General features: G+C 41.4%; 2 protein-coding genes across 3 annotated transcripts in view; one reads left to right on the top strand and one right to left on the bottom strand.

Moving 5' to 3' along the window:
* The window catches only part of syn3 (synapsin III), a 105,594-nt gene that overhangs the window by 52,623 nt on the left and 26,678 nt on the right, over positions 1-26,293 (top strand). The window lies entirely within an intron of this gene.
* Positions 34-17,259, bottom strand: LOC306817840 (metalloproteinase inhibitor 3). Its single transcript, XM_079335043.1, has 5 exons — positions 16,960-17,259; positions 8,501-8,583; positions 6,670-6,781; positions 4,809-4,930; positions 34-3,050 (listed from the first exon to the last, which is right to left on the bottom strand). The coding sequence occupies exons 1-5, from the start codon at positions 17,087-17,089 to the stop codon at positions 2,853-2,855; spliced, it is 645 nt and encodes a 214-aa protein (XP_079191169.1). The 5' UTR covers positions 17,090-17,259; the 3' UTR covers positions 34-2,852.

Raw genomic sequence — 26,293 nt, 5'->3', positions numbered from 1 at the left:
GCTCACATAAAACAAGCAAAATCTCCATAGATCTCATGTCGCCAGTTTTTCATTAAATCTTTATTATAAAAATATAAAACACAGAAATTAAGTCAAACATTTCTATAACCCCTACAAGGAAACATCCCCCCCACGAACGTCAGGAATCAGTGTTCACACACAGACTGTACACAGCTTCCTTGATTGGATTTTTCTTGAAGGATCACTTGACTGTTTCTGTGTTAAGCAAACAGCATATTTACACAATCAGGAACCACAGAAATAATGACACAGACATGACACAACTGGAGGAAGGGCCCCTTCATCACATTTGAAAATGCGTTTCAGCTTTGTACTGTATTTCCCTTCATGCTCAGTAACTTCTAATAGCCTCGAAAATATATTAAATAACAATATTATGCCTAATTAGACTTTGTATTTTGAAAGAATGATAATTCTAACAATTCATTGTAATCTAAGAAATAAGCTCAGTCACGTGAGAATTCAGGTTCCATTTCTCATGTCTGTCCATTTAATATGCAACTACAGGAGCCGAACCGCTACATGTTAGGCTTAGATTAGCATCAATTCTGCAAATAACTATTTGGGCTTGTCTCTTGTATATTGGTTAATTCATTCAGAAAGTGTTTAAAAACTTAGCCAAGAATACTAAATAATCTTTTTTAAATGGTGTTTGTACTAGTTAAACAAAATATGGTTTAAAAAAAGTTAGCTTTAGGATTCTTGAAAGAAGATTGCATAACTTGTGAGCAGGTAAGCTAAACTGAAGGGCTGTATGCTACGGGTTCTAAATTGGCATACAAGCTGTGTCCCAATTCAGGGGTAACATACTTTGAAGGACCCAGAGTCTGTAGCCCCCGAGAGCGCTAACGCCTATCTGAACTGAGATGGTTTGTCTACAGAGGCAGTCCCATCCTTTTGTTACTGAGCTGCTGACGCATCAGCTGCACTGAGACTAGCTAACATATCCAAAGTTTCAAGGCCTTTTAATTTTGTTTTGTTTTTTCCCCAGCATTCATACCGCTAGCTAGGACACATTTGTAGGATCCATGCTGAAGGAGCCTTCAAAAGGGGACAGCCTTCAGTAACCTCAATCTGTTTTGAAAAGGGCTACCTTCTAATATTTCAAACATGTTCTATTATCTGGCCAGTACTCATTGAACTCATCTTTTGTGTTCTTTTGTTTGTCTTTAGTCATTAGTCTTGCAAAAACAATAAAATGAGACAGCCTTCAACATGCTGCTGTGACGCTATCTGTATTGCTCAAAATTCACCCTTCGGTAGGCGATGGCCTTGAAATGGGACACAGCTACAGCCATAAGAGTGAAACCAATTAAACTGAAACAATAAACTAGCTCAAAGCTACTTTGTATCCTCAGTGCTGCTTTGGTTAGCAGTACAGTATTGATTTAGTTTTTCACAATGAAGGAGCCTTTTACCCCCGTTTGAGGCAAGTCTGTGTCTACAAATGGAATGGAGTGAAGGTACGGCGCTGGGAAGAAATAACAAAAAACCCTGTATGGAACAGGTGAAGAAGAATGAATTTAGTGACAATATTGTTACTTTCATTTATATATATATATATATAATATGTCCATTGGCAATAGTTAAATACAAAAAGTTTGAATATACACTTACAAAATATGTCATTGTCTGAAACCTCTGTCTTTGCTTGGCGTCTATGAAGAGTACCAGCCAGGGGAACTAATATGACCAAGCCAATCAAAGAGTACCATAAGTACCATACCATTGGATATACCGGTCCTTCATTGTGGATGGTTACACAGGCTGTGGTGGTTGTCACTATGTAGTTCTGACTGGATATTATATACTATATATTTTTTCTGTTTTTGCAGATACACCACATGGTAAACGTGAATTCCATTAAACATATAAATAAATGTATTACAGAGGTTTCAGCTCAGTTGATAGTTCATTTCTGTAGCTTATGTTATATACAGCAAAAAAAATAAAAAATAATCTCTGCAAGAAGTGATTTCTCCCGTCTCTTGGCACTGCAACACAAACATATTTTCAGATATTCATCAGTGCTCAAGAGAGAGGGCGCCGTCTGTCATATAACTGCAAAACGAGTTACCTTGCAAACATTCAGGTCAGCAGAGATGCAAGCATTCGTAGAAACGCATACAGTATAAACCGTCAACATAATCAATGTGAACTTCACTGTAAAACAATACCATTAAAAAAAAAAAAGGATTTTAGATTCAGAATAAGAGGTGTACCTTTCAGGGATAAAACCTCTCATTGGCACTGGATCAGTATTGTAGAAAAAGGTTCTTTGCCTGTGGTCTGTATTGCTAATGTGCAGAACTGAGGCTAACGCTAACATGTGATCACAAGCAATAATGTTTAAATGAAATGAATGAATGACCTTTACTTTGCGAAAACTGCCTTTATGTACAAAAACGTAGTAACACTGTCAGAAATAAGCTAACTGCTGGTGGTTAATTTACCCTTATGATACTGGATCATTTTAATCATGAACCAGTCACTGCTTGTCTGTGACTACAGAAACACAGTGACATATTTCTATAATTTAGACAGTTCTTGAAATGTCTCTTGAGAGACTTTTAAGTTGAAGGGCTTCTTAGTAGGGGAAGTTGATATTAAAGTTCGGCAGGGCAATGTGCACAACAAAAAAAAGGTATTGTTTTTCAATCAGAAGTGCTACAAAACAGGCACTATAATGGATTTACTCTTTTTAAAACCCCTTTATAAGAGGCTGACACTGAGGCCAGTGAGCTTTACGAGTCCTGTAATACTCTGGAACTGAAAGCATGGGACGGATACAGGGAGGTGGCAGTGGATTTTGGGGCAATATGATTTTGGGTTCAGGGGTCTGTGGCGTTGATGGTGGTTTTGTCGCGAGCGGTCATGCCCCGGTACCAACTGCAGTAGCCTTCCTTCTGCTGGATGCAGGCGTAGTGCCGGGACTGGTAGCCGGGATAGCCGAAATGGGACAGCATGTCCGTCCATAGGCACTCGTTCTTTGAGGTCACGAAGCAGGGCAGATAGTGGCACGGCTTAATCTGAGGAGACAGAAGCAGAAGTGGAGATGAAGCCATGACTCAAGAAAGCTTCTTGTTTGTTTAATGTGTTAATCAGCGAAGCTAGCCATTTCTACAAGCTAACTATCTTTAAGATAATGTTAGCTTAGCATACTCGTTTGAGAGAGGCACTTCAGTCTTCCAAAAAACAAAAAGCCCCTAAGTATAATTCAGAAGTCATTGGCATTCGCATTATTGCCAGAGGACGTACAGGGGTTTATATTCCTATTGAGGCTAACGCTTTAGCAACAACACTTAGCCAAGAGGGTGAAATGTTTTTTGTAAAGGTCAAAGTAAGTGATTCAAACTTTCTCTGTTTTTTAACTACATACTGAGCGTCAACGTTCAAATGATGCTCTCGATAGCATATCAAGAAGATGGAATCTCATCTTTGCACTCCGGCTTTCAAACTTTCGTTTCAAATGCTGCAGCAGATAAGATGAGCTGAGGTGTAAAGACGGCCGCTTTTTAAATCGTCAACCGTAAAGTCAGGAAGCATCCTGGCTTTTGTATGCATTTTGTTAAGAACGCAACAAGTACGCCAGCCAACTTCCTGAAGCAGCTTTAATTTTATCATCTCATATTCATACTTCATTACATTTTACTAAGCCTCTTTCATGCGTCACACCTCCAGGTGCTCGCACAAAAACACAAGCAGCATCATGGATGAATACGTCGCATGAATTGACAGGGAGAAGCACATCGCTACTCCGAGAGGTGATGAACAGAAAGGCTCCGGGTTTTTTTTTTCTTTCTACAAAAGCAGAAAGGAGTCATCAGCTGCTCGGAGCGGCACTTCTCCGACTCTGAATGAGCCAGCACATTCACTCCAAAAAGTTAAGAGGGCACATTTCTGGTTGTTTTTGTTGTTCATGCATGAAGAGTGTGCCCTCCACGGTTCAGAAATGTTAGTCACTACTTCCTGGCTCGTACGCTTTAAATGGAGTGTGGAGATAACATTTTTAACCGGTGCTCCACGCTTCCTTCTCTCCACTGAGATAAATCATCATTAGTCGAGGAATGCGCAGGATGACGGAGTGCGCTAAATAAGTGTGATGATGTTTACGCCTGCCTGTGATCCCTGACTCTCACTGCGAAGCCTCAGCTGATCGATGGCCCTCTCTGGATGCCTCTGGGCTGCTGCCATCTTCACAGTGAACACAGTTTACAGTCGCCGCCTGCACTGGGAACAAATAAGTCTCTCTGCTAATCCACTTATACTGATAGGGCCTGATGGCGTGAGCAGATGTCCAGGACACTGATGTACAGTAGGACGTTTACGAGATGGGTCAGCAGCTGCACAGCGTCAGGCTACATGTTTCAGAAACAACTTGGAATGAGGACTTGAGCCGATTCCAGAGCTGTTACTTAACTCCCACTGACAGTGGTGAAACTTGTTTTCTCTGAATTTCTGTCTCTGTGGAACAGCTATTATGTATTCTAGAGGAAACGTAATTTATCCTCAATAACAATAATATGGCACGCAGGCATTTAACCATGAAGGTTATTTGAGTTTAAGTGACTGATTTGTTGACCATGAATGAGCCTTAATCTGTTTTACTCGCACGGGGGAGGCACTTCGAGAAAGAGTTTTGTTTTTCCTTTAAACATTAATCAACATTCGACTTGACTTTTTCTACTGAGATCGGGGTCAGATGTAACTCCTCCCTCTCTTGAACCTCAATCCTTCATCCTCATGTCCTGTTTTGATAAACGTTGCTTTGTGGTGTTATGACTCACCCTGCAAGCGCAGCCCAGTTGGTAACGATGGTTGATGCCTTTTTTCTGGGCCAATGACAAACGCTCCCACCGCTCATTGAAGTTGCACAGACCTGTGTAGACTTTGCCATCATAAACTCGACCTGAGGAAGGAAAGGATAGAGGGAACATGTTACGGTCTAGAAAAAAACCCCAATGTGAATGTAAAACGCTATGTTTAGCATTGCAGCCATCTGCTGCTCCAGAGACTGTTCACATGTCAGCTGACTTTAGTACAAATGTTAACACCTGATTCCAGCTCATCAGGATGTGTGCATGTGGCTTCTCTCTCCTGCAGTCACAAGTCTGAACAGGTGCTAAAAGATGGTTCAAACTGGTGCCTTTGTATTAAAAGGCATCGGTGCGTTGAGCTAAATGCTAGGTAGCATGATAACATGTTTGTGGCGGTGATCTTGAAGACATACATTTGGCCGATGTGTTTTCTAAAATAAGCATCTAGAACAAGTAATGGAAAGCTTGGCCAATCGGAGTGGAGCTTATGAGGAGAAGTGGAGCTGAGGTTGGGGGATGTTTTTAGATAAAAGGAGAAACGTTAGGGAACCTCTGACTTTAAGCCTTCATGCTAGATAGTAATAAAGGATCTGAGTCACGTTTAAGGGGAAGCAGACAAACCTGTCAGACAAACCTTAGTGATCCCACAGTGAGACTGAAGTGTAGATATGATAAATAATAAACGGAAGAAGATTTGTAGCTTGAATAAAAATACAATACTCGATAGTTATTTAATCACAGTCAGCATTGAATCGCTGGTATGAAACTGTGGAGAAATTATCTTCACTTATTCCTAATCCATAAAGCAACAGATGCCGTTTGTAATTTGTCTAATTTCATAATCCTCTACATGTAACACAGGATAACACAAACAAACTGCTCAAGCTATCCAACCTGTTTATCTAAGGAAAGACAATCCCACACTGAGAGCCCATATTAAACCCAACACCTCTATTTCAGAATATCCAAAAGGTTAACAGGCGTCTATTTTGGACGCTGGACCGTTTGCAGCTAACCGACTCGTGGGACAGGTGGGCTGCTGCTGCTGCAGCCTGTGAGCTCTCAGTCTTTCATGATTTGTCACCATATGTCTCCGTCACTGTGTTGTCACCGAACGGGAATTTAACCACTCACAAATATGTGCTTCTTCGACCCCCGCCCCCCCACCCTCGGGCTCATTACGTGGTGTTGACTGTGTGACATGCTTCTTAAATACTGATCAGTCCTGGAGCACTCGAGGCTTGATCAAAGGAGAACCAAGCAGCTCCTTTCACAAGCCCTGCTGGGTTTTTAAAGTGTGCGTAATGCAGTCTCGGTCATACGGCGGACTTAATATAGACGCCCTGAGAACACTCAGAAGACGTCGGTGATGTCACTCGCACCCTGACCGGGTAAACAAAACTGTCGCTGCCTGGCAACGCGTGCTCATTCACATGAACTGTGGGGTGCAGTTACAGTATTTACAGGTCGGGGACTCGGCGACTGTTATATGTGCCAAGCACAGCAGGGTCCAAAGTAAACTGCACTTCTGTTGGAAATAGCAACTCATAAAAAGCGTTGGCTGGAAAACACCGGTCGCTTCCTGCTCGCTGTTAATTACCACTTGAAAGAAGGAGAAAACGGCTGTTTCTGGCTGGAGAAGTTGAGGAGAAATAAGTGCAAAAGTTTTTCTGAAAAAAGGGTCCCTGCTTTGCATGCCTGCACGGTGGCAAGTTGTAGGGTATAAATAGTTGGAACGTTTGTGTCACAGGACAAACGAGGACGTCCATGAAGAGGAGAGAAGTGACAAAGTGTTTATGAGCAGAAGCACAAAGTCAGACAGTCAGCATACCTGTGATCAGATACTGGTACTTGTTGATGTCAAACTTGACGCCACACAGACTCTCCGAGGCGTCTGTGTGGATGTACTGCACGTGCTGGACCTTGTCGAATCCTTTGTACATCTGCAAGACACGGAAAAACAAAACTGGAGTTAGAACCGGAGTAAAAAAAGGTGCAACGCTGTACTCCTCCACCTGGCACTCCTCACTCTGACCCCGCCTCCTCTCATAAATAAAGAGGAAAGAAAACAATCCCCCTGCTTTATCAGATGGCATTCCTGAAGGACGGCCTCGTGGGAGAAGGAGTATTAGACACTGCCCTTAACTAAATCATAGTTAACGTAATTACGTTGTGTAATACGCTTTCACTTTGATGCTGTTTTGGCAAAGTCATTACTGAACTGGGGACCTCAGCTCCTTCTGTTTAGCTCAGGCATGCAGAGCGAACAGCGTTTGCCCTGAGAACTGTTTTCTTCAGAGTAATTTATTTGTCTGGGAACAACAGGAAATCCCTGTTTAGACGTGAAGCTCCCAGAAAAGCAGAACAAACTGTTACTGAAGCCTGAAACTGTGGAGGTTTGGGAAAGCGAAAGGCATTTGTCTCATAGGATTTGTTGAAATTTTGGAGGGAGTTGTATTCTCTGACAGCTCACAGGGAAAGCCACTGTTTGCCGTATGAACCAGCAGACTGTTATACAAATACATAACACCAAGAGGTGCAAAGGTCACCTCTAATTCCTGAGGATAATCCTTACAGTGATGATGTGTGCGCTTTACTCATAGGAGGCCACTTAATGCTTTTTCTACAAACTGGGATTGTACTGATGCAGGGCCTGACTCTATTGAGACGTTTACACTCGGAGGGGAGAAGTCTGGTTGGGCTGAAACGCCCGTAAACCCGCTAATCCTCCGGCCTGGCTCCCGTCTGAGCGGCAGGCCCGTGTCAGCATCTGTCAGAAATATGCAGCGTTATATAAGAATATAGAGGAAGTAAAGAAGAGCGTTTCTCAGCTATCACACAGCAGCTGAGGGGGGCGGAGGAGCACAAGTGTAGCTGATGAGGTTTCTGCAAGTGTACGACATTTCATTTTTCCTGTGCCTTTTTAAAAGGCACATCAAAGAGTGTTCTGCAACTGAAGAAATGCTTTTGAGATTATCTTTCCCTGCAAATAAACACTGAATTAAATAAACTCGGGGGTTACATACACAGCAGAGAACTTGTTTAATTTAAAACTAATCTTAAAATAAGTTGTTAAAATGTTCAATACTTTGATGCTTTATGACACTAAGTTTTGGTACCATATCAACAAAAAAAAGTCCCAAGCAATGTTTTGTATTATGGTTTAAACTTGACATGACATGAAATACCCATGAATGGTCACTCCACCAATAATAGAGATGTTTCTCTGTTAACTTTGTACAATGATGTGGCACCGGTGGCCGAGTGGTTAGTTTGTGCGTCCCATATAGAGAGAGGTTCCCCCAGGTTTGAATCTGACTTGTGGTTTCTTTCCTGCTCATCATTCCCCACTGTCTCTTCCCCCCGACTTTCAAATCTATCCACAGGCCCGGCTCTCTGAATAAATGAAGGCACAAAAAGCCTGAAAAATAAATCTTAAAAATTGTGATTATGACCACATGGCCCTTGACAAACAACAAGACCTCCTCCAATGTTAGCAACCAGAGTCGCTTCATGTTTAGCATTAGGACATGAGACTGGTATCAATCCACTCATTAACTCTTAAACAGAAGTTTGAAGTGTTCCTCCCGAACTGCCTGCTTTCATTGTAGAGTCAGAGATTGTCTGGTTTTGTTGAGCAGCACTAACATCTATGTTCATACCTTCATCTGCTTGATTGTGTAGCGCATCGTTCCAAAAGGCCCGTCTCTCAGGAGCTTCTTGCCGACCACTTTCGCTCGAATCACTGTGAAGAGAAGAGACGGCGTGGTCAATGAAAAGATCGGCTCAAACTGTCAAATTCCTTTTTCCAAAGTATTACTCTGAGCTGTCCACTCCAATCCTTCAAATAACACACTGCCCCGGCCAGTAGGAGGCATTAGGAAAGCTATTATAAATACCATTTTAGGACTAGGTTAGCACCACAGTTAATCCGTTTATCCGATTTTCTGCATTGCTGCTGTTTGCCAAGGGAGGTCAATGCAAAAAAAAACAACAAAAAAAACACTCCTCGACCAAACTCAAATGTCCCTCTAGGAAGTGGAAGAGAGGCCTTGAGTAAGTAATAAGGCTTCATCCTTTTGATTCAGACTGAGTGTTGTTAGTACCAAGATAAACCTTTGTAGCCTTTACAGGAAATATCACTCTCACTTCTAGGAACTTAGATATGTAAATTTAACTCCTAGAAGCTTTTTCTTTATCACAAAAAACATTAGAAAGCGGTTACATGCAGTGTGTGCGACTCCCCCGAGCAGGTTTCCTTCTTTATCAGAGTCAGGGCTTAAAAAGATCTTATCAGTTTAGGGGGACCCTCATGTAAATGTCTACAAAGTGAAAACAATCGAGGCTGACTTAGATTTGTTTGCTTTCACTCGTGTTGGAGTAGGGAAGCTTATAGTGGAAGGCCAGAGAGAGGCCTGCATAAGCAGTCAGGCCTCTGTGAAGTTCACCTGCTGCCCACATTCAAACAGCCGCAGACACAACTAACACAGGCTGTGTTTGTTATCTCCTCCTGCTGGAATTTCCTTTACACATTCTTTTTGGGTCTTACATTCCCCAGAGAGGTAAAAGAAGAGACGTCTGTTCGGTCTCTGTTTGTTGAGCTGTCCTCCTTCCAGGCAAATGGTTTAAAAATAAAAGTCAGGAAGAAGTTACATCACGCCCGCCCAAACGTGGTGACCACAGACTTATTCTGGACATGAAGAAGACCCCAATGTGAACCAAGACTTTGTCCAAATAATAGATAGATGATTTTAGTCAAGGAAGAATTAAAATAAACTGAGTTATCCAACAGTTTAATAGACAGTTTGTGGGGTTTTAATTATTGTATATTAAGTTGGTGTCATTCAGGAGTGTTTCTAATGACCAGTGATAGGATTAGAAAAAAATGTAACCTCTTCAATGACTAAGGAAGAGAAGAGTTTGGAAGAATTCTTCCATCACTGAGAGGCTTTACTTTGGAGCTAAATAGGCGAATATGACAATTATAAGCAAGTTATGGTATCCATGGTAAGTCTACATTCAAGCATTGGCTAATTGGCACTTTAAGTCTGATTGGTACTGAAATTATATGCTTTGGTGTTAAAGGTGTAAAGTCAGAACATCACCTCAGAACCTCAGTCACAGCTAATTATCTTCATGTCAGGTTGGAATTTGAAAGCATCAATCCTTTATAAAGGATTGTCTGGACCAAAGTTGTAGACAGGCCAACTGATGCAAAGAAACAGCAGCATGCATTCACAATGCAGAACGACAGAACTTCAAAAGGAAAGGTCTTTCAAACTGCATGAGGTAATATTTGACGAGCATTGCCGAGTATGTTTCACCTGACAGCTTCACAAGAACTCAGACAACCTCGTCACTTCAGACCATTTAGTCATCTGTATGTGATGTGTGGACTCCCGGCCTGTCCTCGCTTTCTGATCTCTCACAATAGCTTCCAACCATTTAATCCATTAACCTGTCAGCTCGTTTCATATAAACTAAAGAATGTGATTACCTGATGGCTCCTGCTAATTGTACCCAAGTGCTTTTTCGACAGAAGTCGGCCGCTGCAATTACGGAGGAACTGGGTTCAATTACAGAAGAATGTGCAGATTGAACAGGATACTTCTGCCACAGTTGCCTACACTGCCAGCTTATTTTAAGTGTCAGCTCAAAACCCCATTTCTTTCTCTGTTCTGACCCTAAAACCAACCAACCCCCAGACCCAGGCAGAAATATAGCTGATTATACCGAAGTACACCTCGATAGGAGCTCTTTTGTTAGATGGCGGCCACTAATTGGCCAGTGATGGTGCCATCGCCCAAAGGAATGTGTGAAGGGTCTCAGCTGCTCCGGAGACAGAGGGCTTGAGTCATACTCCCGACAGCGACCCTGTGACCTTACCTCCATTCAGCAGTCATATTTACATTTCACTGCAGGGCTGCCTGGTCACGTCAAAGAGTCTACATTACGAGTGTTTATTTAACCCAGTTTCATAATGTGATCTCACATCACACTGGTTCAGCTGAAACTATGAGCATACTGTGTGGATAAAAAGTCTGTTTATCCTCCCATCTTAAACTCCTTTCTTATGGTTTCCTTTAGAGAAGTGTCAGCCATCCATCCTGTCCTTTCAGTTGGAGGTGGCAACAGGTTAACCCGCTGGGTGACGCAATCTTATTAATTACTCGATAGAAAACAAATAGATGCGTGGAAATATCTGTCAGCAGATCTCCACTCTTATGTAAGAGTCTCTCCTCTTCTTGCATTGTTAAAGATGAGGAATTACAGGCCAGTTCTGTGACGCACGAGCACTCATCTTCTGCAGAGGATCTGACATACATTTTGAAGAGTGGGAGGCTTGTGGTGATAAGAGCAGTAACCAGGATCTGACAGAAAAGAAGTGAATCCGTTTTTCATTCTGTATCTCTCGCCTTAAGCAGGGGATTACGCAAGCATGAATTCAAACGCTAAATCGTAAGGTGAGCATGTAATTTAGTGAAACATTTATTTCAGCCTACGCACGGTGTGGCAAACTGCAGACATGACGGGAACATGGTTAGCCATTTGTGCGCGAGTGTGCGTTTATGTATGTGAGGGTGAGAGGGAAAGGAAGGCACACAGGGTGCGTGATGCTGATTTTAGTGTGCAGAAAGTGGTCCAAGTGTGAGGAGGCGAGTGGGAGGAAGAGGAATTCTCAGGACGACACACTACCACGCTCAAAAATAAACACTGAAACTGTAACCGCTGAAACGCTGGAGCACACAGCCTGCAACGTCCGCTCACTGCTGGCAAAATGCAAAGACAGCCAATCAAGTACTTTGACTACGAACTCAAGCCAAACAGTGACTAATGGTTGACTACAGGGAAATGCTATAGATCTGTCAACACTAGATTTTGGTTGAAGTTGTCTTTAGGTCCTGACAGACAATAATAACTCATGTGCTCTGAAATGGGAATGAAGAGAATCCGTTATCTGTGGCAGTTTGTAAGCCTGTAAAAACTTCGACCAATGTCTGCAGAGATGTACCAATCTGATGAACCAATCACAGCTCCCTGACTCAAGCTGCACAACTCATAATCATTGAGTCTCTAACTGTACATACATTGTAATTCCACAGTTTCTTGGAGAGGATTTTTCAGCCCATGTGGGACTTTGAGTGAGCACATTTGAACCGAGAGCAAAGAACAGCGGAGAAGCTGATGGGAGACGTAGTTTTCGTTGACTTGAGAGTTTCATTTCAGTTAAAAGACATTTTTCTTTTTTGATCAAGGAGACTTGTTTCCGCTGGATTGATGCATGGGAATCTCTTACCAACTCGTCATTTGAATTATAATACCAGACTCACTGACCTCAAAAACACCAGTTGCCTAAGCTTAAATTGATGTCTTCACCGTGAAGCCCCGTCTCCAAATTAGTGAGTGTGCCTTAAAAGAGTCACAACCAACTCTTGCATTATCTCTGTGTCCTTGCTATGTTGCCTGCTTTCCACATCTCTCTTCACACTTTGTCGCTCTCTAACTTGCTGTGGCTCTTTTAGCTGACTGCCTCTCGTGGTTTCTTTTAGACTTTTGGTTTGAATTACATACATCTGTTGTTTACATGTAAATTAGGCCACAATACCATTTGTAGATCAAAAGTCTGACAGCTACAGGCCACCACAGATTCTGTTGATTTAAAAATGGTTCACCTTTATTTCTTGGTCAATGAAGGGCAAACTACTGTAAGTTCCCTGTGAACGCAGATGTGATGATACAGGACTGGTCGGTGGTTCAATAGTTGCGTTATCATCAACATTTTAGGCTATGCTAGCATGCATCGCCCCTACTGCTGGCCTCCTGTTTAAAACAGAGCTACAGCTAAAGGGCTGAGTGGTCATTACAGAAGATAGGGCTGGATTGGACATTTGATACGCCCGGCTCAGGGGACAAACATCCCTGGCTTGTTTGGAATCAAAAACGTTTGACATCTCATTGTGTTTTAGCTCTCTTTTGGGAATATGATGGATATGTGAGCCAAGCTTACATAACAATCCTCTAAACAGGAGTTCTGGCTCACTCAAGTTTGTCATCTGTCACCTGCTGGAGGACGGGTTAGGGGACTGAGGTGTGATTTCACTCAACACTATATAGCTCATTAGCAGCTTGATGAGTTCTCTTTACCCAACAAAATACCCACAGCAGGATGGGATCCCTTTCTCTCAATGGCCTGATCCTCTATCCCAAAACGAACATACGCACACACGTCACACTAATCCTCAGCGACTGACCTGGTTCACGCTGGAATCATGTAAAGGTTTGCTTGGGAACCAGCGTCCGAGCAGAACGATATTAAATCTCAGGGTCAAAGTTTACTGCAGGGCCTCTAATCTTACTTTAGGAGAGGTTTGGGAAAACAAGCGCCGCTCATTACTCCTGGTGAATGAGCTGCTTTTAACCAGAGCAGCGTCATATCAGCCAACTAGGTCTCTGTGAGAGAAAGCAGCCATGCCATTGCTTGGTGTGAGCAAGAAGAGCTGACAGGATGCCTTTCTAACCTGGTCAGAACCGAGTCGAGTCAGTCCAAAGCACTGTGGAGGATTTCCCCATTTGTTGTTCTCCAAATATGAGACACAATAATGACATTTACTGAGTAGTTATTTAAATTATTGCCAAGAAAGTTGCAATCCAAATCCTTAAAACTTAACCAGAAATCTACTCTCAAAGAGCCTTCGTGCTTTACATTTCAACTTCAATTCATCAAATAAAAAAATAAAAAGACAGCCTCTAATCTACAATTTTCAATGTTTAAACCTAACTGGGATTCATCGTGTGGAGTGCCGGCGGCTGATTATGGGTCAGGGCCATGAAAACAAGAGCAAAACCCTTTGAACTGAACTACAAGTCTTACTTTGGGAAGATTCAGGCCTGCTGCCTTTGATGTCAACGGTGAGAATTACAGGCTTTCTCCCTTGTGGCCATTTCAACCCCATGCTTTCTTTTTGTTTTTCCAACGTCTCTGTGCATGAAATGGACTGGTAGACGGGAGTAGAAGTGCCGGCTTTAGTTTGAGGTGATAGAAATTGACTTGAAATAAAAGAATGACTCGGTATTGGAAAAGCACATTACATTAAGTGATCTCTAATCTGATGCACTGCAATGTAGAATTCTTTGCTCGATTTCACAAATTTGGACGACTCAAGATGTTTGCTTCAACCTTCTCCTGAAGTTAATGCCGTAAATAGAAGAATTGCATAGAAAGCACAACCTGGATTCTGTTTAACCATTCACACTTCCCAGACGGTTTGGAGATTCTAACTTTGAACATGCAGAACAAGTCATTTTTATAGTCAGATTAATAAATGGAACTGTCTTTGACCCTTGTACTTTGCGTCATACTGATGTGCGGAGCGATGCATCAAAAGGGACTGCGAGTATTCTAAGCACACGTCGAGTTAAGCTGGGACCTTGGAAATGGGATTTGTGGGGCTCACCACTGATCGCTGCGCCCATTGAAGTCAGTCCCACATTCTACAAATGCAAGTCTCAGCGGGTGCCAACACCACAAGCTATCTGAAGATCTGAAGGACTGTGAAAGGCATCGCATGAGTGTTTGTGGAGGCGGTATTTTCACTCCCTCCAACCGGGTCACTTGGCTGAAGACGCTCCCACAGGCCTGCTGGTCAAAGTTGTCCTATTTCTAAGACTTCTCTTTATTTTAAGTTGGGGTCCTCAGAAAGCTAGTAGGCCAAGCCTGCACCTCCTCCATCTCTACGACTCTACAAAGGATTCACCAAAGCATCAGCGTAAATTCCCGCCTACGTCGGAACTAAAAGAAGTGACTGACGCCTACAAGAAATACACTGGTTGTGTTCTCCAAATTCGGGCAAAGATGCCAAATTTTCTTGGCTGGAGGAAGAGGAGCATTTGGAAAAGGAAAGCCTTGTAGTGCACGATGATGTAGTAAGTAGGACACCGCCAACGATAGAGTGTTTTAAAGGCGCATTGTGTTCTTCATGTGAAATAACCTGCACTACTGAAACAATTGAAAGGAACAAGTACACATTTCAATATTTTAATCCCTAAATGGCTTGGTCGTCTTAAGTTTAAGACAGAAATGATTTGCTTTATTTTATTTGTGCTTGTTGCAGTGGACTTGTTTAACAATGGGAACCAACAGGACATCAGCTTGTGACAGAAACAGTTTTAGAGGCGAAGAGACATGACGGTTCAAAATGTTTTTGTGCCATTAGTTGCAATGACATCATAAGTAACACAATAGTTTAACAAAAGTCTGAAGCCAGAAAAAGATTGATACCACTCTCATGATTGTAAAGTTGACTTAAAACAGCCAGCAGGCAATTAGCTTAGAATAAAGAATGTAAACGGGGAAACGGACAGCCAGGCTCCGCTTTCCTTTTTAGGATAGGATTTCTATTTTGTACAAAAACCAACGTGTAAAGATGTAGTCTTTTTCGAGGATCATGACATCATTTACTGCGATTCAGAGTCTTCTTTGGCTGCCCAGCGATCTCAACCTGTAAGACGTTCTATTTCTAATGAACAAACTATTCTAAAAGGTAGATTTACTTGAGTGCTTTAACGTTATTTAGTCTACGCTACACATATAACTTGCATTGGAGGACACTAGAAATGTGCAGTCAGTTTACCATTTAGCACATGTACCTGAACACCATACCAGCATATTCATTTAGTCTGGTTAAAAACATCTTTCTGCATAAGGACAGGGTATTTTGGCATGAATATTACACACGTTCATGTGATTTTGTAGGCGAACCCTAATTTTCATTTAATTGTGGAAAAAAAAAATGTTTTAAGACTTTTGTCATCTATCCTCATCAGCCTCCACAGCTCACCAGTTGGAAGTGCAACATTATTAAAAGTCACATCACAGTGTGTAAAAGGGGCGTTCCTGTACAAACTAGGACTTCCCTTGCAACGTGTTAGTCGACACAAGGCATTAGAGCGAACACATGGCTACAGTGTGTGTGTGTGTGTGTGTGTGTGTGTGTGTGTGTGTGTGTGTGCGCGCGCGCACGTGAGTGTGTGCTCAGTCCAAACTGAGAGATTATTGTGCATTTATGTGTCAGGGTTTTAGAGAGCCTCATGATGGATTCACGTTTTTGGGTCAAGTGAAAATTAAGCAAACCATTGTCAGCATGAGTACAATCTGCTGTGAATTAAATAGGTGAGGTTAAATTTAAGGTTATTAGTCAGGGAAACCCAAGTCATCACATTCACAACTCTTTCTTCACATGTAGTCAGCAACTCTCCTGTCCCATCAGAAACATTTAAGCCCTCTGAACTCTCCAAACCTCGATCCCAAAACACCCTCTCTCCCTATACGGGGCAGATCGGATAATCCTACAGTCTTTACAAGTGTTATCTGAAAACAGGGGACAGGTTGAAGTGGAATTCCATCATAAGCCAAATGCTGAGTTATTATTTTTCTGGGAAGTCAAAGAAAGCACAACGCAGGCAGTAAAACAAGCTTTTTAAGCCCCCCTCAATGTCTAATGTTTGTGAAGCTGAGGCTTTGCATATTCTATCTGAGGTACAACAGGGTGGCTGGCTGACAGAAACAGCAGACCGAGCAGATAATATAAACATAAGCAACAAAAACACACCTGCAGCTCAAAAGGATTGAGTATAGATCCCACTTTTAGAATATACATTTCATTCACTTTGGGGAGGGATAAAAGCAAATATTTGATACTTTTTTTTACTGCTTTTCATTGATTAACAAATACAGATGGTTGTTAATGAAAATACATTTAAATTTAGTTACAAAATGAAAACTTTGTTTACAATTAATGCTTAAAAAAATCTAACTACATCCACATGGTATTACCTTTTAACTTAAAGCAAGGACAAGTCATTGACCTGGTGTAAATATTGGGATGAAAATGAAAAATTGTTGATGAAAAATGTGTCCATTAATCGTAAATTGCAACCTGTTGTTGTTTACTCTTAACTTTTAAAAGGGATTTAGCTGAAGGAAACTTTACTAAACGACAGGCATGAATTAATAGAAGCTCAGTCTGTTCTCCTGTTTTGATTGACAGTCTGTACACTATCTATATGCATGGGGAAAAAACGCGGTATAGCAGTGAAAGAGTCTATAAAATCCGTTTCTTACCGATGTCGGAGTTGCAGAAAGCGTCTTGCGGGTGCGTCAGAGCGCACGAGCAGCCCTCCGTCAGCTGGTGAACGTGCAGGCTGCTGAAGACGAACAGCAGGCTGATCAGGTGCTGGTACACTGACTGCATTTCTCCAAACTTTTTTGCGCTTCTCTCTGCTGCTGGAATAAACTGTGTGAAGTCCGTCTGAATTCGCTGCTGTAGTCGTAGCAGAAGGCTGTGTGTGTGTAATGTCCACTACTCTGCTCTGGTTATCGTCTCGCTGCTGCTTCTCGCCTCGCTCCAGCGTTCTCCCTGATCCCGGAGCGGCGCACAGCCGTTCATATAGCACGCGCAAGAGGCGTTCACGCCCCATCGCCACCTCTGCAGCTCGCGGGCGGGGCGGCCAATCAGCGACCGATGATAGCATTAGGAATTACAGACATGATGACATACCATAACTATAAACCTGCTTCTTTTTCTTTTCTCTAACGAACAGCCCCACAGTCGGAGTTAAGGAGTATACACGGTATTAAAAAACGAAAGTTGGACCCAAAATTAGTTTTTCCTAGGGTACCAATAATACATTTATTTACAACGCTCTTTTACATTGAAACAGTTCTGAAAATTCTACTTGTGTTAAAAAATGGGAATTTTAGAACAAGCAGAGTGGATTTAGATTGTTTTAATATTCTGAAAACAATTTAAAACTCACAACAAGGGTGGAAATTGTAAATGTCTACAGTTAGATATTTTTTTATTTCATTTCATCCTAAAGTGTTTATCATATACCTCATAACTTATATCATAAAATGTGGAGAGTCGTTATGGTTAAAAAAAAAAAAAGTTTCAGCCTCAGACCCTGCACAGACTGAGCCACTACTCCTGCTTTTCTTCATTATCCCTCCACATTTTATTTATATTCAAGTTTTGTATTTTACAACTGCAACCTCCTGATTCATTAATGAGTTTATAGACTAATCCAATTAATTTACAAACTTTAAAACAGGTCTTAGAAATAAAGTTATACAAGATTGGCTGCTTCCATTTTGTGAAGAGCATTATCTCCTTTGCCCACTTCTCACCTCGTCTCACTTGAAGAGTCTCACTTAGTCATGCTGCCCACCCTCCTGACGCCCCCTTCATTAGTAATACTTACACTGTATTGAATACAGGTTGCTGCCAGATTCCAAGTGTGAAGATTAAACAAGGCTTCAGTTTTCTTTTACATGACATGGTCTTTTCCTGACATGATTTTACTTCTACCTGTGGCATCTTCTATGGACATGCAGACCTCACTCACAGCCTAACTGAGTTGTTTTAAAATGAATTCACTCAAGCACCAGCCGTCACAAAAAGACAATTAAGCACTCTTCTCTTCCTTCTGGATGATTTTGTGGTTCGGACTGGAGCGGCGTTATCTCTCTCTTTGGATGGAGGCTTATCTGCAGAGACTGAGGGAACGCTGTTAAGAGTTGACACTTCTCAAAGTTATATAAGCTAGCCTGTAATAATCAGGTCTGGGAACTCTGACCCTGTGTGTGCCTTCATTAATAGTTATCTCAGTTTAAAGAGCCTCTAAGGCCTAAAATACACTTTATTTTGTACTGAGCATGGGGCTGATAAGCTTGTGTTCAAAGTTTTATAAGTTACTTTGATTTTAAAGAAATACTTCTTAAAGTGACTGAAGTCAGTTGTTGAGTGCCCCATGAGATAAGTCTCCCTTGCTTTTTAGACTGAACAAACAGGATATATTGTTTCTGACCAGAATAATACACAGGAAATGTCATGAATGGTTTCCATTCAACCTTCACCCATGACTCAAAATTACATCCAGAGATCATCATCCACTCTGTTTTTGTCCTTTCACTTTTACCCAGGACAAGCTTTTGTTTTCAGTGGTGCGTTCAGGTTCAGTACTGTACATCAACACACGTTTGGTTTAGAGGACAGTAAAAACATTATTAAATCTGTGGAGATTCAGCATCATCATCACCAAACAGGTCCTTTCTTACAGCCTTATCGTCATGTCCAGAACACGTTGGAAGACTCCTAACAGCTTTTAGTGGAAACACAGCAGCTGCTCGACTGTCGTTAATGATGGATAATGCCTGGTCAGATATTATTTCAGCCTCAAATGTAAAGTCTAAACCAACAGATTAGTTAGACATTAGATTGGGATGAGTAACAGGTGGATGTACATCTGTTATTTTGCCCAAATATGGGGATGAAAACAGATTCAGACCCACTGGAAGAAGAGTGAATCACTCACTGGGCAACATTACATATGACTTCACTCATACATTATGAGGTGAAACACTTTTACATTCCTAACATATATCCCTCAGATAACAGCTTGAACCCGGCCAATAGAAGGAAACAGACCAAATTAGGAATGATGTTATTGCATCTATATCACTAATTGAAACTCCACTCTTTAATACTCATGAATGAAATAAAATTGGATAAATACTTTTCAACCCTTAATTAGTTTGAGACTGAGATTCTTTGAAGGATTTTGGGGTTAGTTTGTACGCTGTGTGACACTGTCTTCTCTGTGTGAATGGTTTAGGTCTAACAGCTACATGTTAGCTTTACAAATACGGAAGGTGCTAAAGCTGTTGGGAAGCTGTTGGCCTCTACCATTAGAGGACATTATCATACAGATACTCCAAAGTTGTGCCTCTATTCTTAGTTTGGCTGATTATTTTAGTCATCTGTTGTTAACTTGCCAAAGAAGCGTGGGCTCTTTGAAAGCCAAATCAGAGAAATACAACACCAATTTAATTTTTATCAGGTTGATGCTGCACAGGTGGAAATGTTGCTGTGCTCTTTGACTGTGGGGGGGTCTGCTGGAACTGACAACTTGGATAGTAGGCTGTTGAAATTATCAGCTGCACATATTTGTAAACCAATTTGTCATATATTTAACAGATGTCTCATTAGTGGTGTGTGTCCGAAGCTTTGGAAGGAGGGCAAGATCATTCCTTTACCTAAAGATGCAAAATTAACTTTCTGTGGTCAGAATAGTCGGCCTATTAGCATATTGCCTGTCCTGAGTAAATTATTGGAAAAGATTGTATTCAAGCAAGTGCAAGATTACTTTTCTCACAATGGTTTAACCTCAAAGTTCCAACATGCTTATAGGTCTGGTCATTCCACCTGCACTGCAATGACACAAATGTCGGATAGCTGGTTAAAATCAATTGATGACTCAATGCTAGTGGGTACAATATTACTCGACTTCAGTGCTGCATTCGATGTGATTGACCATGACATTTTGATTCATAAACTTATTAGTTATGGATTTACTTCCTCTGCTATTCGGTGGTTTACAAGCTATCTGTCTGAGAGGTCGCAACGGGTTTATTTTAATGGTGAATTATCGTGTAGGAAGTACCTTGACTGTGGACTACCTCAAGGAAGCTGCCTTGGACCTTTGCTATTTTCAATTTTTACTAATGATATGCCGTTTGTACTCAGCAAGGCAACATTGACTATGTTTGCAGACGATTCTACCCTTTATTATGCAGCCCCTGCATGTTCAGAGCTTAATCAGGTACTGTCTGGTGAGATTAGCAACTTATTTAATTGGATCAAAACAAATAAACTTATTCTAAATCTATCAAAAACAATGAGTATCATATTTGGTTCTAAGTATAGATTATCACAAAATCCGAAAATGATGATACGAATAAATGGTCAAACTATACAGCAAGTACAAACGGTGAAGCTTCTTGGACTTTGGCTTGACTGCACATTGTCGTGGTCTGATCACATCAACAAAGTTGTTGACAAAATGGGTAGAGCTGTTGCTGTAACACGTAAATGTGCACCGTTTCTCAACTCACAGTTGCTTAGTCGTGTTGTTCGTACTTTGGTTTTATGTCATTTAGATTACTGTTCAGTTGTATGGGCAGCTGCATCGAACTCTCTTCTATATAAATTGCAAGTTGCTCAAAACAAGGCTGCAAGACTGGTTCTTGGTTGTTCTGCAAGAACTAATACTGTAGAAATGCATGAACGTCTTGCTTGGCTGATGGTCAAGCATAGACTATCTGCTAATTTATTAATATACCTTCACAGAATTATCAATACTCAAACTCCTACATTTCTTTATGATAATATATTTTACTGCTCAGATACACATTCACATTACACAAGAGGGGCAAATAGTCGACAGATCACTTTACCTCTACCTAAGTCTAATGCTATGAAGAGGACTGTATCCTACAGGTCAACTGGGCTTTGGAACAATCTTCCAGTTGAGATTCGTAATATCAAGGGAAAAACTGGTTTTAAAAAGAGACTAAGATTGCATTTGTTCTTAAAGCCATAATACCATCTTGATTATTGATTGAGAAAGGTTGTGTTATGTCACAAGGAAAATGTATGTTGCTTTTCTATATCTCATTGTTTTTATCTTTATTTTTAATAGCCTAAGTGTTGTTGTTGTTGATGTTTTTTGTATGTCAAGGCTGGACCCCAGGAAGACTAGCTGTCGTCTTGGCGTCAGCTAATGGGGATCCTTTTAAATAAACAAATAAACAAAAAACCTGGATAGAATACTTTAAACGTCTTATTTTAATAATCTGTCTCTTTATATCTCCATCTGAAACTGCACAGGAAGTTGTTCGAAGGCATTTCTGATTGAGCTCATGGCAGTGTTACTGCTGACTGTACTTTCATTTCTTCCATATCAACTTCACAGTGCTAATCTTTTAATCTGTCGTTTGGTCATGTATTCTTATATTCTTCATGTCTCTGATCTAAAGATCATCTCAGAGAGTAGACCGTATGTGAGTTCTTCAAAATAAAAGTCCAATGGCTTCTTTCATGGGCTGCTATTTTTCACCGACTACGAGCCAACAGGGAAGCATCCATCACGACATAGAGCAGTTTGTACATCCACACGAGCACAAAATAAGCCACAAACTTTGAGTGCTCTGTCTTTGTAAGTCATGATTTTGTTGAAAGTGGCGTCAGTCAGAGACAAATCTAAAGTGTACTTTGTAAAAGTTTGAAGTTTGATTTGCCTTAAGTAGTGAACAGTGGAAGAGGGAAAGCTGCTGACCATATGTGTGTGGGATCAATGTGTCTTCTTGGCTTCCAGCTGTCCACACAGAATAGTTTCGACTGTAATAAGAGAGATGAAGCCCTCCTCCATACCTCAGCCCAACAACAAGGTTCCTAGATTTAAATATCGTAGCTATAACATTTAAATCCCAGGCCACTTATATGCAAAATTGTTTGCTCTACTTTAACTTTCCATTCATCAATAAATGACTCCAGTCAGAAATGGGACAAGATCAAACATTGTCCAGAATATTCATGTTGTGTGGGTCTCTCACAGCTTGTCACCATGATTTGATCCATGCAACCAAAGCAAAAGCAAGGAAACTTGGGAAGAATATGTCACCAAACTAGGCCAACACATACTGTAAGCATAACGCAGAGCAAAGTGCATTTCATCTGAAAAAGTCCAATTATAGTAAAAGGCCTGTTTAGAGGCTGGCTGGCCGCGGGGGGAGCAAACAACAGCATTGTGTTCCGGAGGTCTTTAAAGCCTGCGTGGTGCTCAGCTGACAAAAGGGAACAGAGCGGTGACTCAGAGGAAATACCTTTCATCCGACTGACAAGCCGCTAAAGAGTCACAGGAAGAGGCCAAACTTGAAAAGATAGCACCGCCGGGAGGAACGGTCACCGAGGGAGAGCGCCCAGCCCTGGCTCACATGGCCCTGTTGCACAGCCCACATGCCATTCGAGTTAACTGGGACAGACAGGTCGACCCTCGCTCTGCAGCTATGTGCTGCGAGGACAACCGGTAGTGGAAGTCAAGTGAAAGGAGGAAAAAAGTAATTGGATGTTTCCGAGTTGCAAAAAGTGTTGACCTCAGTTCTTAGGTCTTCGGGGATGTTTGAATCTTGGAGTTTGGGGTGGAGCTTTGTCTAGCTTCTTTGGTGATTGGATTGTCAGAGAAGAAACACCTGTTGTCCACTGAATACAAAACTAGTGCTTTTCATTTTCTTTTGGATGTTAATATCCTTTTTACACTTTTATTTGATGTTTCACCAACCATATATTATCGTTCTACTTTCACTGCTGTTCATTGTCATCCCAGGTCGTCTTCTTCTTCTTCTTCTTTTGTCCTGCTGTCAGCTTCCTCCTTGGTCTTGAAGTACTGACGCTGCGAGTCAAATTGGCAGGCCATTTTTTTTAGAATATAAGCTATCTAACAATTGTATCACACAAGTCTGGATAAAGATGAGTCTGCATCAGTCGTTTGCTACACCCCCATTGTCCAATCATCTCAGCTGTAGCTTCCATTTGTTCTCCACCGTTACATCTGGCCATTTAGCAGCTTAACGCTTCACACAAGCTAGTGTCTGTCTGCTGTTTGATTAGGCACTGTGGTTTGTGTGGTGAAACGGTGAATTTTATCTGAGCTGCACAATGCTGCTGTGAGTCAAGCTTTGATGTCATTCTGCAGTTGTATGCCTGCTTTCCCCACGTGCCAATGGACTCCGAAAATAGTGTGAGTCCGTTTACGTAAGGCATTCTTCCTCAATGACAGCAAGTAGTATGACCAACTAAAAACCTGATTTGAGCAGAATGGACACCACTGCTGTAAGAAGTCATTTGTGTGACCTGACATTAGATACCCTTGGCCTTTATTGCTGCTCTGGACAATGGAGGTGGTATTATTGGAAATGAGTCCAAAAAGGTCAGAGAACTATCAGTAGAGTGAGCTATTGGTCGATGAGTGGCCTCTAGGAAGTCATATCAAGTTCTGCTAGCAAATTTGTTAGCCGTTAAGTCTTTACACTCCACTGAACATTTCAGCAGATGTTCACCAGTTTCCTTCTCCAGCATGTCTGTCATCTGATGTGCAGTTAAGACATCAGAGGAGGAAACACAAACACAGCCCTGACCCATGATCCCGCTCACAATGGGACTCCCCCAGCTATAAAATATGATGAACAGTCTGTAACTTCCTACTCAAGTGGACCAAATGAAACCGCAGCTCTCACTGTTCAGACGCAGGGTCCCCCTCTGCATTCTACTGTACATATTTGGTGTGAGTGTGGTCAGGAAACCCCACAAAATGACTATGTTGTATTACAGCATGGGGCCAGGCCTAACCATAAACACCAGAATATGACAGCATGGAAATAGCTTTTAAAATTCCTTTAGGATGCGGGAATGCCTAAACTGGTTTTGATGCTGAGCACAGTAAAAAACAACAAGGATGTTAACTTTATTGTCGTGAAGTGTCCCCATCAACTCGTCATCAGCACATGCAGCTTTTTAAAGCTAGTTAAGGAATGTATTGTTTCAGAGCTATTAATGGAATATTTGTAAAAAGTCAAAAGTTGAATTTTATTTCCTTAAGCACAAACCAGAAGCGGAGGCTTGTCATGTCTCTACTTCTTTTCCTTCATATCAAATGTCTTCATCTCCCGGAGTACATTCTGTCCCCGCTAGCTGCAATAAGCCATTTTCAACATGCTAAAACTTGCATTAAAGTTTGTTGAGCCAGCTAAAAATCATCATCTTATAGAAGTTTTCAGCTTTCCCTGCATCTAACCTGCCGTGCTGGGATATCATCGTGCTCGCTAGTCCCCAACACACAGCTTTCTGTTAACTTGAGTGTTGTTTAAACCTAGTTAAGTAGAAGTATATCACCATCACTCATAGCAGAAACAATACAAAAGGACACTCATATTTACTTTATTGGTCACACAATGCAGTCATGGGCTCGAAGAGACATTGAAGTCAAAAGCTTGATCTGTATCTCGGATAACCACTAAAACTATTTTAAGAGAGGAGTAAGAACCGAGAGGTTTGTTTACATATTCAGCTCCTCCATAAATCATTTCTTCTTAGTAACGCTGTGTGCCCTATTAATCTGCTTCAAGTGGAGGTCTTTGTTGAGATCAAGTATATCATACCGGGGGTTTCTGCTCTGAAAACTGTAAAAAAGGAGAATGTTTCCAGGAAGCCAAATCCGCAAAGGGAAGTTGTGTGTGGGAGGAGGAGAGGGAAAGTTAACTTTCAGCAAGATGGTCAAGAGAGAACCTGTGACTCACCAGCAGGTCAAAGGCCATCGGTGTCAAAAGGGTCCACAGGGTGCTGACGTCACACAATGGGAGGGGTGAGAGACTCAGGCAGGGTTAAATTTAGAAAATGACATTACAGTGTCAGGATACCCCAGTCACTTCTTTTCTCTCTTGTTTAGGACAGAATGAACCAAAATAACTGAAGCACTGTGTTATCTCCTCATAATGTTTCACAGGAAGTGAAACTGATTAATAAGTCAAGGATGAATCATCTACCCTTCACTTAAAGAAAAGCTATTATTCTTAGAATGGTATCATCTCAGTGTCTCTGTGGGAAGTGGAAAATGCACCACAGAGGATTATTAATTATCTAACGTATCGACAAAAGCTAAAACAGATTGGGACATTCATCAGGTGGCAAGACTCCAAGTGAGGGCTGACTGTAAGTGGCTCTTTGTTGTTTAGATAATAGGCCACACAAGTCTTCAATAAAGTCTTTATAATGTTATGTCAGTGTTGTCTTTACACTCTGAGCTACAGCTCACAAATGCTGCATCCTAAAGAGGCTACTAGATGTTTTATACTCTTTGACGTATGACGCTCTGAAATCACTTTATTTCTCAACAAAAGACATGAGACGGCCTAAAGCCTAACACCACACTATGTGGTTACTTTTAATTTCCCGGATTACGTGCTGGCAGGGTGGATACATGGCAGAGTGATGAAGCCTTTGTAACACATGGTGAGTGTTGTTTGACAGTCGTAGTTTGGTTGGGATGAGACTGCTTGCTTGGTTTTGAAAGTGGTTTTGTTTGGTTTGAGTCATTTAGCCAGCAGAGGTGCAGTTTTGCACGTTGTGTTGCGTTAAAGGGCGTGAAGGTTTGTTCATGACGTTGTGTGACCTGTTATGATACATGTGACACTTGAAATAATGGAACGTGAAATTATGCAAAGTGAAATTCTGTGACCTGACCTTACACAACGTGATAACGTTAATATGCTAATATACCACTTTCTGCCCCTCACTTCCTGACACTACTGTACACGGCGTTACTTTACGTTATGTAAATTGAAGTTACTTTATTTTACCCCAAAAAGCTTTAGTTTATTCTTTTTTCTTTGACCTGAACATTTAAACCTCTTGATTTGATCACCCTAACCTTAAAGAAACTTTTGTCTTCAATTTGTTGCACACGGGTCGGTAAAGTTAACCAATCTCTATGGAGTCGTATTAGGTTCTTTTCCATTATTTGTTGAAGCAATGACAAACAGTTGTAGGCTGTTTTTCCATATA

This window comes from Symphodus melops (assembly GCF_947650265.1).
Source record: "Symphodus melops genome assembly, chromosome: 22".
In the NCBI taxonomy this organism is placed as follows: domain Eukaryota; kingdom Metazoa; phylum Chordata; class Actinopteri; order Labriformes; family Labridae; genus Symphodus; species Symphodus melops.
Note: the sequence above shows the minus strand (reverse complement) of the source record. Positions and strands in the feature narration are given on the sequence as shown.

Bases quoted from the DNA above. Each gene is read 5' to 3' on its own strand.
- LOC306817840 (XM_079335043.1), bottom strand. From the start codon at position 17,089: ATGCAGTCAGTGTACCAGCACCTGATCAGCCTGCTGTTCGTCTTCAGC. The intron at 8,584-16,959 runs GTAAGAAACGGA...TTCTCTTCACAG, and splicing joins TTTCTGCAACTCCGACATCG to TGATTCGAGCGAAAGTGGTC. The intron at 3,051-4,808 runs GTGAGTCATAAC...CTGTCTCCTCAG, and splicing joins AACTGGGCTGCGCTTGCAGG to ATTAAGCCGTGCCACTATCT.